This window comes from Lycorma delicatula, chromosome 8 (genome assembly GCF_047948215.1).
Source record: "Lycorma delicatula isolate Av1 chromosome 8, ASM4794821v1, whole genome shotgun sequence".
Classification (NCBI taxonomy): domain Eukaryota; kingdom Metazoa; phylum Arthropoda; class Insecta; order Hemiptera; family Fulgoridae; genus Lycorma; species Lycorma delicatula.
The window spans coordinates 21,661,931-21,673,583 of record NC_134462.1 but is presented as its reverse complement, the minus strand read 5'-3'; the positions used below and the strand labels follow the sequence as shown (position 1 = coordinate 21,673,583).

At 29.7% G+C, this 11,653-nt stretch overlaps 2 protein-coding genes across 2 annotated transcripts in view; one reads left to right on the top strand and one right to left on the bottom strand.

Annotated features, from left to right (window-relative positions):
- On the top strand, positions 1-11,551 carry LOC142328693 (splicing factor C9orf78). Its single transcript, XM_075372627.1, has 6 exons — positions 1-417; positions 1,384-1,498; positions 3,647-3,798; positions 6,896-7,114; positions 9,846-9,979; positions 11,329-11,551. Exons 1-6 carry the CDS (start codon positions 302-304, stop codon positions 11,481-11,483), a joined length of 891 nt encoding a protein of 296 aa, XP_075228742.1. The 5' UTR covers positions 1-301; the 3' UTR covers positions 11,484-11,551.
- Positions 7,563-11,653, bottom strand: part of Hsdl2 (Hydroxysteroid dehydrogenase like 2) — a 41,934-nt gene continuing 37,843 nt past the window's right edge. The window contains exon 9 of the mRNA XM_075372624.1: positions 7,563-7,579. The gene's annotated coding sequence lies outside the window, so the exon portion shown is untranslated. The remainder of the gene's footprint in view (positions 7,580-11,653) is intronic.

The window sequence follows — 11,653 nt, the reverse complement described above, 5'->3', positions numbered from 1 at the left end:
AAACAAAATATAAAACTTTTTTCATTCACATACTTTCTATAAAAAACGTTTATGTGCATTGTAGTTATGATAGTAGATTCTGCAGTGTAAATTAATGGCAGCTGATGGTTGTAAATAAATGAATTCAACTCAGGTAGTATAGGTTATGAAAAGATTTTGTGAAAATTATATAGAATTTCATATAATAAATCTTTTAAATAATTACAAAGAGAAACAGGAGCCAATGTGTATGTGTACTTATTTAAAAACTGATGTTAATTTATTTTAGATTAATAGAATTTGTTTGAAGTGAAGGTTAATAATGTCTGTTGCTGAGGAGCAAGTAAAAATAAAATTTAAGCCGAGAAAAAAACCAATCCGTAGAAGACATGAAAGTGACGAGAGTGAAAATGAAGCCGAAGAAACGGGCAGTGTTCTGTGAGTTCTTTTATTTAGGGTAATTTATTTAAACTACTAGTGCCCCATTTTTTATCCATACTTATACCCATTTTTTTAACAGATTTGAATGCTTTTATTAATACATTTATTTCTTGTATTTTATTTAAAAGATCATTTTTTTCGAAAGTACTTGTATGTAATTAGTTTAAAAACTAGTTTGTATCATGAATCTAGTCCTTTGTTTAAAACTGAAGTTATTAAGTCCAAGAATGGTATTCTAATACATTTTTATATACAAGAACGTATCTATTCAGTATATGTGTGTTATTAATGAGCATGTTTGTACTATTACTGTGGTTCAATTTTAATTGACATTTAAGCCTACAATTGTAAAATAACTTTAAAATGGAAGTGGATTGGTTATGCTTATATCTGGTCTACTTCAAGAGTTAATGTTAATATTTGATTTGAGTTGTACAAGAACTTCATTACAATATATTTATGTTTATACAAAAATTTATCAATAGCTTATAATTGCCATAACTAAAATTTTTTAAGTGATAGAAATATGTTAGAAATTCCATAATTTTGTCTATGAAAAGTAAAGTTATTTAAAAGTTTAAGAATAATTATTATAAATAAATTAACATTATTTTGTAGCATTTAAAAACTTTTTGGTAGTAATAATTATGATATTAATTTACTTTACTTATTAATTAGCTTACATTGAATAACAGCTATTTTGCATAAATCTTTACTTTTTTTAGGCTGTTGTTTACATCCCTAACTGGCATATATCATTAAAGTTAAATAATATTTTTAATATCCAAACTGAAAGTTTAACAATCCAAGATTAAAAAAATATGTACAGAGTAAATTGATTCATTACTTTCACTACATATTAAGTAGTAAGTATTTTGAAGTAGTTTCTGTAATATTTAAATAGCAAAATAAAGTTTAGACATATTTATTATCAATATTGTGTTTATGATCTATTTGTTTTAGAAATAAATTGGAGGAGATGAAGACAATTCAGAAATTAAGACAACGACCAAATGGTGTTAGTGTTGTCAGTCTTGCTTTGGGTCAAAAGGTTTCTGAAGAGGAAGAGTGCCTTGTGGTCAGTTAATTTAACTAAATTAACTAATTAAAATTATATTGATGTGGCCATACCCCTCCCCCGCACGCGGACACACACACACAATGTTCAGGATACCAAAATTACACCATATCAGGTTCATATCAACATTAAGTACTATTTTGCTTTGTTTTCCTTCTGGCCGCCATTTTGTGATTTTCAACATATAGATTATTTCTTGGGAACAGGTAAACAAACCTACTTTAATTAAATTTGGCAGATCTAACACAAGTGTCTTGTTCAAAAAATAAAAAATGTTGATAACTGTCACCTTCAAAAATTTCAAAATGGCAGCCATCATAGTTTTTTAATCTTCAATATATTTGTAATTATTTCTTTGATCAAATTTTTAATTATTACAAAATTTATTTTGCATTTTATTTTTAACAAAATGACACCTCAGTTGTAAACATCTGTTGACAAACAATCGAGTTATTGCAGACAATTAACCCAGCAGTACACTTGTTTTTACCTATTTTTATTTTTTCCACTATGTAATAAAAATTATTAATAATAGTAATTTAATAAAATTTATCAGCTTGCAAGCATACTGCCTAACCAGGCAGTATACCAGACAGTTAACCAACTGTCTTCAATAACTTGATTGTTGTCACAAATCTTTACAAATGTGATGTCATTTTGTTAAAAATAAAATGCTTAATAAATGTTGTAATAAGCAAAAATTTGAGTAAACAAATAATTACAAAAATATTGAAGATTAAAAAATTAAGATGGTTGCCATTTAAAAATTCTTGAAGGTGAGGTTTTAAAATTTTTTATTTTGTAAAATAAAACACTAGTCTTAGATTTGCCAGAGTTAATTAAAGTAGGTTTACATGTTACTGAGAAATGCTGAAAATCACAAAATGGTGTCCAGAAGGAAAACAAAGTAAAATAGGACTTACGTTAATATGAATTTTTTGTTCATTTTGGTGTCCTGAAGTTTGGGGAATACATCCTGGAAGATTTAGTATAAAAGTAACAATATATGTAGTTGAAGAACTGTTATAGTTAAATTTTTTTAATATCTTTGTATGATCAGAGAGTGCTTTATATTTTATTTCTTAAATTTGCAAATTATCTTAATCAGTCTTAACATAAACTGACAATAGCCATGGTTTCAAAGTTCGTAGTCAGCCCCAATTTGATGTCTATCCGTTTATTCTTTGCAAATGTTACTAAAGAGTTGATCTACATTTTTATTGAATACCATAAAATTTAAATCTCAACAAAATCTCTTATTCAGGTTTTCTTTTTATTATTTATTATGGCTCGAAAGAATAATTTGTTGCATTAAATGATTAAACATCCACATCCAAAACTGACTTTTGATTTGGCTGGTAAAGAAAAAAATACTGGTAAATAAAAGATTTTATTTACTTAACCTGTAAATAACCTTCAAATCTGCCTTTACTGTATGGAGATATATACAGTTTACTGTACAGTAAACTATACATATCTCCACATAGTCAAGATCTATGTTCTATAGTTCTATGTTCTAGAACTATAGAACATAGTTCTATAGTTCTATAGAACTATAGAACATAGTTCTATAGAACTATAGAACATAGTTCTATAGTTCTTGACTATGTGAACATAGAACATGTTCTATGTTCACATAGTCAAGATCTATCTTGAAAACAACTTTTGTAGACTCTTAATTAAGAACTCCATTGCCCAGGGTACCCACCCAGTTATTAACTCCATCCAAGAGATCTTGGAAATTGCATCAATTTGCTTGCAAAAAACTAATCTCCAAATAACTCAAAGTTGTTAAGAGTGAAAGCAAGTTCCATATTTTATCAATTGCTGTCCATCAGCACTGAATGGAGTAGTTAGGAAATGGGGATGTAATGAGATTATACTTTCCTGACTGCTATTATACATGTATCATCTGCTGTAATGTTAATAAATTTATTTTCTAAAAAACCATTAAAACATCAGTTTTGGAGTAGCCTTTTTACTTTTCAATAAAATAGAATTTATTTGCAGATTATTTTAACGTATTAAATGATTTTACTAAGAAATTATGTAAAGATTATTATTACATAATTACCAAGGTAAAAATTTGATATTAAACAATTTTTGTGTTTGTAATTATTTATTTTGGTATTATTATTATTATTGCAGACAGATCCTTTCAGAGTAAAAACAGGAGGGTTAGTAAATATGGCAGCATTAAAATCTGGAAAAGTTAAACAGACAGTTGATGATGCTTATGATACTGGAATTGGAACACAGTTTTCTGCTGAAACCAACAAAAGAGATGAAGATGAGGAGATGTAAGTGAATATCTCTTTATTGATATTTGAGATGCAGTTTAATTTATTTATTTTTAAAATGGCAGAATTTTATTGCACTATATTAAGAATTAGAAAAACTGGCTTACCTGATAGGCTCCTGTCATTAAGCTTAGTGTGCAACAATTTACATGAATTTTACATATGCAGGCAGGTTTTCCCCAATAGATGACACAAAGAAAATATTGGTTCACATGAACCTGTCTGTGATATCAGACCCATATAACCTGTAGTAGAGAAGAAGGGATTGAAGATAAGGAAAAGATGTAGATAATGAGAAAGAAATTTTTTCAGAGTAACTGCAGAATAAAACAATCCCTAGGATTGCCTCTGGTCTAGCCAGCATATATTTAGTTCATTCTAAATCTCTTAGGTTCTGTATTTTATATTGTTGATTTTACTTTGTAATTCCAATGTCGTTTAAGTTTATTAATATAAACATAAATGTTACTCCTAGAGCCTATATTGTTTCATACATAAAAGCAATAAATGCTTATTTCAGATTTATTTTCTGAAATGAGCTTCTTTTTATAGAAGACCAGGCATATTGTAATTTAACTTAATCATCATCTTTTGTGGCTTACTGGTAGTGTCTTAGCCTTTTATAAGGAAGATCCTGGGTTCGAATTCCAATTAAGCACAACATTTTTCATTTGCTATAAAAAGTTTCATTCCATATTCCCATATACAAACTTCAAGCTTATGTGGTGAATTAACCATTAAAAAATTGAGTTGGAATTAAAATATAATGTACAATTATTTTTAAAATCTTAAAACACGAAGGCTGTTGAATACGAAGTAATTCAACAGCCTACGAAGTTAGTTAGATACGAAGGCTGTTGAAAAAGTAATGATAAAAACACTCTACAGAAAAAAATATTTATTCAGTCTTCCAAATCTACGTGCTCGTTTTCAAAGTAACCCCCCCTCAATTCTAATACACTTTTCCCACTGATCCTGTCACTTTTTAAACACAAATGTTGGATCATCTTTCTCGAGCTCCTTGCAGGACGCCTGAGCTTTGATGACTCGATTAGTCTTGAATTTCCATTCCCTGAGCAGAAACATGACTTCGGGGAACAGCCAGGAGCCAAATCTGGATTGTATGGTGGGTGGGGTACATTTGTAATGCTGTGAGCCTTCAAGAAATCAACTACAGCGTGAGCAACGTGGGGGCCACGCATTGTCATGATGTAGTAAAATTTTGTTGATATTCTTGTGCGGCCATTTTTTCTTAAAATGATGCAACATCATGATCAAAACCTATTTGTAATAATCTGCTGTGATCTCATGGCCGAAAATGCACTGCCAAATGAAATGTCTAGACATGCGGTGAACTCCCTAATGATTAGTCGTCATTCTTCATGGACAGTAGTGACAGCTATATTCTTTACAACCTTGGTGCGAGACATTGAAGGGTGCTCCTCAAATGGTTCGTTAGCAATGCTCTCTCTATCCTCCTTGAACACTTTATACCACTTGTAGAAGGTCACCTGGTTCTTAACATGCTCATCATACACCATAGTTAATAATTCATGTGTGTCTTTTCGGTTCTTCCCAAGTTTCACTAAAAATTTCACATTACAACGTTGCTCTAACTTTTTATCCATGCTGGACATGGTAGGCAAATATCGAACACACGTTACGTGAATCGTCACATACATCCACTCACTGCACTGATAGACGTGAAACTGACACGTACTCGTTATAGATGGCTAAAAGAATGGGGTACATGATGGTATGCAGTATTACCACCCTTTGTAACACATTTTCTCTCAGGGTCACTATTATCATTACTTTTTGAACAGCCCTTGTACATATGCTATAATTGGTTCAATTGTACAGTAAATTTTAAATGAAGCACTTCATTATAGGGCTCAGTACTACTGCTAGACTGTTTATGCATCATTGCTGATAGGGATCAGAAATACTATTCTGAAATAAAGGCTTCTTAGAATTCTGGTAGCTGAAGAATGTAATAAAAACCTAACATCTTGACATGGGTCAGATGTTTCTTATAAGAGTTTTTTATGTCAGTTATCTGTTGTTTATTATAAACACCTACATTCATTACCTAATGCCCAGTCCTGGGCAAACAATAAACTATCCCTGATCAGAGGCAATTCATCTAAGTTGATTATCCCTTTTTCCCCTATGATCATCTTTTACTCTTACTTCTTGGATGAATATCGCGGGAATCAGGTCAAATGCTGCCCCATTCAATCTGAGACGTCTCCTGCCATCTTTTGGTAATTTCCCACTTCTTTATTGGATTTCAGTGAGGTAGTTTGCTGTAACTAAGGTGCTAACTGAGAAAATTCAGACCTATATTTTCTTTATAAAGTGAATCTACTCTTGGATCTAATACAAAAAATCTTTGATGATAAAAAGTTGATGTAATTGGAGAATTAACCTTACAGCTGTCATTAATTATTTATTAGAAACAAAACAGCCATTTTTTTCCTAAATTTGAAAATTACTGTGACTAAGCTATAATGATTGATCATTACAGAAGCAAAGCTGGTGAACAATGTATGAAACACATTATCTTACTCAACACAGGAAGAAGAAGAGGTATATATTTAGAGGAAAAAGTTTGATATAGATTTTCAGTCAGCTAATATTAGTGACAATTAAATAAAAATGCTTACAAATTTAATTATGATGCAAGTCTGAGAAATACCACTGTTATGCCAAGCTCTTCAAATTGCTGTAGAAATGACATTAGTGATAATGAAAATGTCACCAGCATGTATAAAACTATCAGAAATTCAAGAAAGCTAGGGATTTGTATTTGCATCAGTAGTAATCAGTCAAAGTAATCGAAATGACTAGTCATGGTTATTATCTCCTAAAGAAATTTACAGTTTTTTCTTTAAAAGATGATTCTCTCTTTTTGTATTCATAGATATGAGGTCCTAAATCCATAAATTCAGAGAAAGTCTCAAAGGAATATTATTAGATGTTCATCTTGAATACATTTTGTGCACTTGTGTAAGTGAATTTCTTTTTCATGATAAAAATAAAATTGTACTTTTATAATAATAGTGTCATTATTTTACTGTTTTTTTTTTTTAAGGATGAAATACATCGAAGAACAGTTATCAAAAAGAAAAGGAAAACAGAAAGAAAGTGATGCGGATAAAAGTGAAGACGGTAAAGGGAAGTACTGTTCTCCAGAAGAAGCTGCTCTTCAAGCAGTACCTAACCATTTACGAGCTTCTTCTACGCAACGATCAGAAGAAATGCTTTCAAATCAAATGTTGAGTGGAATACCTGAAGTGGATTTGGGCATTGAGTGAGTTTACTTCTTATATTCAAGAAATTTCAAACCTGATGGTTTTAAATATTTGATATTAAAATACATTAACAAATTGTAAACGGAAAATTATTTATATTCATAACTCCGAGGGAACATTATTTAAAAAAAAAAAAAAGCTATAATATCTAACCTATAAATCTGGTAATATGCTATGCTATACATAATATGCTAGGTAAGCTACACTATTTAGCGTTCCTTTGAGCATCAAATTTTATTTATTACGGAATCTTGGTCAAAATTCAAAATTATTTTCCCATAAAGATTACTTCAAATTTAATTTATTTTAATTCTCACACCTCAAAATATTTTATTAGAGTTCATCCTCAGCAAATAAAATAAAAAAAAGATTGGGGAGAAACCTCCATTTAAAATTTAAAAAATAGTTTTTGTGAAAGGTCCAGAATTGTACGTAATTTCTTCATTCTCATTAATTGACTTTTACTGAAACACATTTTGAAAACATAAATATTACTAAAAAGGTTATGGGTTTCCTCTGCTATTTTTTTTTAAATTAAGTTTCAGTAAATTAAGAACTAAAGATTTTTCATCACATTGGGGGCCAATGATTAATATTTCGAGTGAATATGTATTCTAAGTGTTTAGTCATATAATTGTTGATATGTACAGTTAAAATAACTTCATTCATTAAGTTTTGTTAAAATAGGTTCGATCATTCATGCATAATCTCATACAGATTGTAAAATGAAGAGATAAATTGAGATAATGAGCACAAAATTAAAATAATAATACCATTGAGCCTAAGTTTTGTATAGAAAGTAACTAACTATAACACAAATAAAAAGCATCTAGATATTATTTACAGACATAACTTAATGCAGTGCACAGCTGCTGCTTATTGTGAAAAATTACATCGCTCACTTTTCAAAAAATTGTCGCAACAGAAATTTCTGTTAAAATAAATTATATGTGAAAAATTTGCTTAATTTTAATAAATGAAATACCAAAATAAGTATAGTCTGTTTTCTAAATCTTATTTGTGAAAACTATATGGCTATATCGTAAATAATATGATTTAAGATATATATATATATATATGAGGTGTGTTCAAAAAGTAACAAGAATTTTGAAATTCTGTGGGTTGCATTAGTCTGATTCTTGGGATTTTTTTCATTGTTGCCTGAAAAGTGTCTGTACATTTTTAGCCATATTGGATGTTCAGTCTGTTGTCAGCTGTCAAAAGGATAACATGTATTTTGGTACGATAGACAATTTTTTATTTGTATAAATAATGGATCAGAGAATTTGTATTACATTTTCCTATAAGAAAGCAATAAAGTGTAGCAATGTTTTAAAAAATTTAAATATTGTTTTTGGTGAGTCTGCTGTGAGTAAAGCAAGGGTTTATGAGTGGTATAAGCATTTCCAAGAAGGTCGTGAAGATGCTGAAGATGACAAGTGTCCCGGACGCACCAGCATGTCAACAACCGATAAAAACATGGAAAAGACGGAAGAAATGCCGAATCACAATCTGAGAAGTCGCTGATGATGTTGGGATATCATTTGGCTAATGCCATGAAATTTTTTCAGATTGTTTTGAGTATGAAATGTGTGACAGCAAAATTTGTTCAAAATTGTTGAATTTTTAACAAAAACAGCAGTGAATGGAAGTTGCTCAGGAGTCACTAAATGAAGTCAACAATGCAGAACTACTGAAACGTATCATAACAGGTGATGAAACATAGATTTCAGATATGATGTTGAAACTAAGACTCAATCGTCCCAGTGGAGGCATTCTGGATCACCAAGACGGAAAAAAGCTCGACAAGTACAGTCGAATGTGAAGGTTTTACTTTCTGTATTCTTTGATTTTAACAGCATAGTACGTCATGAGTTCTTGCCACAAGATCAAACTATCAATAAGGAATATTATCTACAAGTTCAATGCCGTTTGCGTGAAGCAATCTGAAAAAACGCCTGGATTTGTGGCGAAACAATTCATTGCGCCACAATAATGCACCTGCTCACACTTTATTGCTTGTTTGTTAATTTTTAGCCAAAAACAACACTGTAATGACACCATATTCGCCAGACATGGCCCGTGTGACTGTTTTCTATATCAAAAAAAAATAAAGAGAATCTAACTCTTAAAGGGCTGTCGTTTTACAAGCATGATGAGATTAAACGTGAATAGCTGAAAGAGCTAAACACTATTCCAAAGATCGAGTTCCAGAAGTGTTTCGGGGATTGGAAAACTCGCTGGCATAAGTGTATAATATCTAATGGGGACTATTTTGAAGGGGATAACATTAATAGACGTATTAATAAAATTCTTGTTACTTTTTGAATACATCTTGTATTTGAGTCTGTGATTCAAAATATTACTACATGAAAAAATGTCATATTTTACAGTGCTAAAAAAACACCTTGAAATATGACACTCTATAATGAACTTATCTGAATAAATTTATGCCTAAAACTATTCTTCGAGCAAACCAGTCTCAAGTTCAACAAACACAATAATGCTTTAGATCACACAGGTATTAATGAATTTTAAGAAATTAATAATTCAAAATTATTATAAATAAATAACTATTAATTCTATATAACTTATATTTTTATGAAATATTTTATCTTAGGTAAGAAAACTTCACCTAGTGTTAATGGTCATTTAAATGCCATAATATGATGTCACTTTTGTATTAAAAAAAATCATCCTCTTTTAATTGCTAATTTTATTTTATTTCAGTGCCAAGATAAGAAATATTGAAGCAACAGAAGAAGCAAAATTGAAATTGTTATGGGATCAGCGAAGCAAAAAAGATGGTCCTTCACAGTTTGTGCCGACAAACATGGCAGTTAATTTTGTACAACATAATAGGTGTAAGTTATAAACAAAAACCTATTATTTTTGGTTAGTGTTATTAAATTTTACCATTTGTTCTTTTTTCCTGTAATAATTTTGATTATTATTTTCTTTATTCTATTTTTCAAATATCATCCCATGTTCTTTCATATTTCTCTATCATAAATATTTTACATATATGCTGAATTTATTTACACTTTGAAAATATATTTTTTTGTCTTTCCTAGATATTTCATAATGAATGCATTATTTTAACATAATATTGATGATATCTTACTACTAAAAACTTAAAGTAAATTTTTTTTTAGACCTAAACCCTATGTTGGGCAAATTTCATTATATCTTTAATTCGTTTTAAGTCATTTTTATTAACTTGCAGCATAATTTCTACAATTAAGATGTCTTTCTTTTTTGTTATTCAAAAATAACTTCCAATATGCTAGTAAAAAAAAAAATTATTAAGTTACCTTGCTTCCCATTATTAACATTGTTTTTCACATAGTTGCCAGCCTCACGTACGGTGTAAAATATCACACCAGTTTTTACAAACTCTTTGAATTTAACTTCCAGGGTATCCAGCAGGTTACTAATCCCACCATCAGCTTCTCATCAGTTTCAAAAAACCATATTTTCATTTTGGTGAACAGAAAATTTCCCCTCAGTATCAAATTTGGACTGTTGAGGAATAATAAAATTATCTCCCATTTGAACTGTTTATGTTTGTACAATCTTTGGAGTAGAGCAGCACCACATTATCAGCCAGAAAGTATAATTTTCTGGCACCATTTTCTCACATGGCAGAGTAGAGGCACTGTATGATTTTTATCCAGAAGTTATGGGTTTGTCTTGGTCATTTACTCATGGCATTTTTCAAATACTTCTTAACTCATTAACATAATTAGTAACTTTTATAGAGTGCCAGCCTGTTGTTGCTGTATAAATAAATAAATAAATTATTACCTTAAATGTGAAATTGTAGATAAATCTTGGCAGCAGTGTGTCCTGCATGCAAAAACTAACCACATACCATCTAAGTCTCACTGATAATAATTAAATGCCATCATAAACGGCTAATTAAATGCCATCATAAACGACTAATTTACCAGCACTGAATAAAATATATGGCAGATTGGTATATTATGAGTCTATTAACCGCTGGTGGCTACTTCGTATATGCCAATGCTATTTTTGAAAACCAATCGAAAATCAGTTTTGGAATAACCGCTTTATATCCTAAGCAAATGGTTTCTTTCTTTTTAAAAATTAAAAAGTAATAATTAATTAAAATTAAATAAACTAATTGCCATTAAAGTTTTGTATTATTCATACTGAATCTTAACTGTATACATACGTTTTTCTTCAACAGTTAATATAGAAGAATCAGGTCCGCCACGTAAAAGAGATAAGGTTGAACCTGACAAGAAGAAAGTAGTTCCAGAAAAAAGAAACAGAGAAAATGGAGAAAAAGCTACTGATGATTATCATTACGAGAAATTTAAGAAACAATTCAGGAGATATTAAATAATAAATTATTGTTTATTTTAATGTATATATTTATTCTGTAATAAAAATTTGGTAACCTATTATTATATCAGTTATTTATTTAATTATTAGTTAGTTCTTGTTGTGATTTGTCTTTTACTTTATATTTCTTATTTTATACATTTAATTAAAGATTAAGAGAAAAATAA

Bases quoted from the DNA above. Each gene is read 5' to 3' on its own strand.
- LOC142328693 (XM_075372627.1), top strand. From the start codon at position 302: ATGTCTGTTGCTGAGGAGCAAGTAAAAATAAAATTTAAGCCGAGAAAA. The intron at 3,799-6,895 runs GTAAGTGAATAT...TTTTTTTTTAAG, and splicing joins AGAGATGAAGATGAGGAGAT to GATGAAATACATCGAAGAAC. The intron at 9,980-11,328 runs GTAAGTTATAAA...TTTCTTCAACAG, and splicing joins TTTTGTACAACATAATAGGT to TTAATATAGAAGAATCAGGT.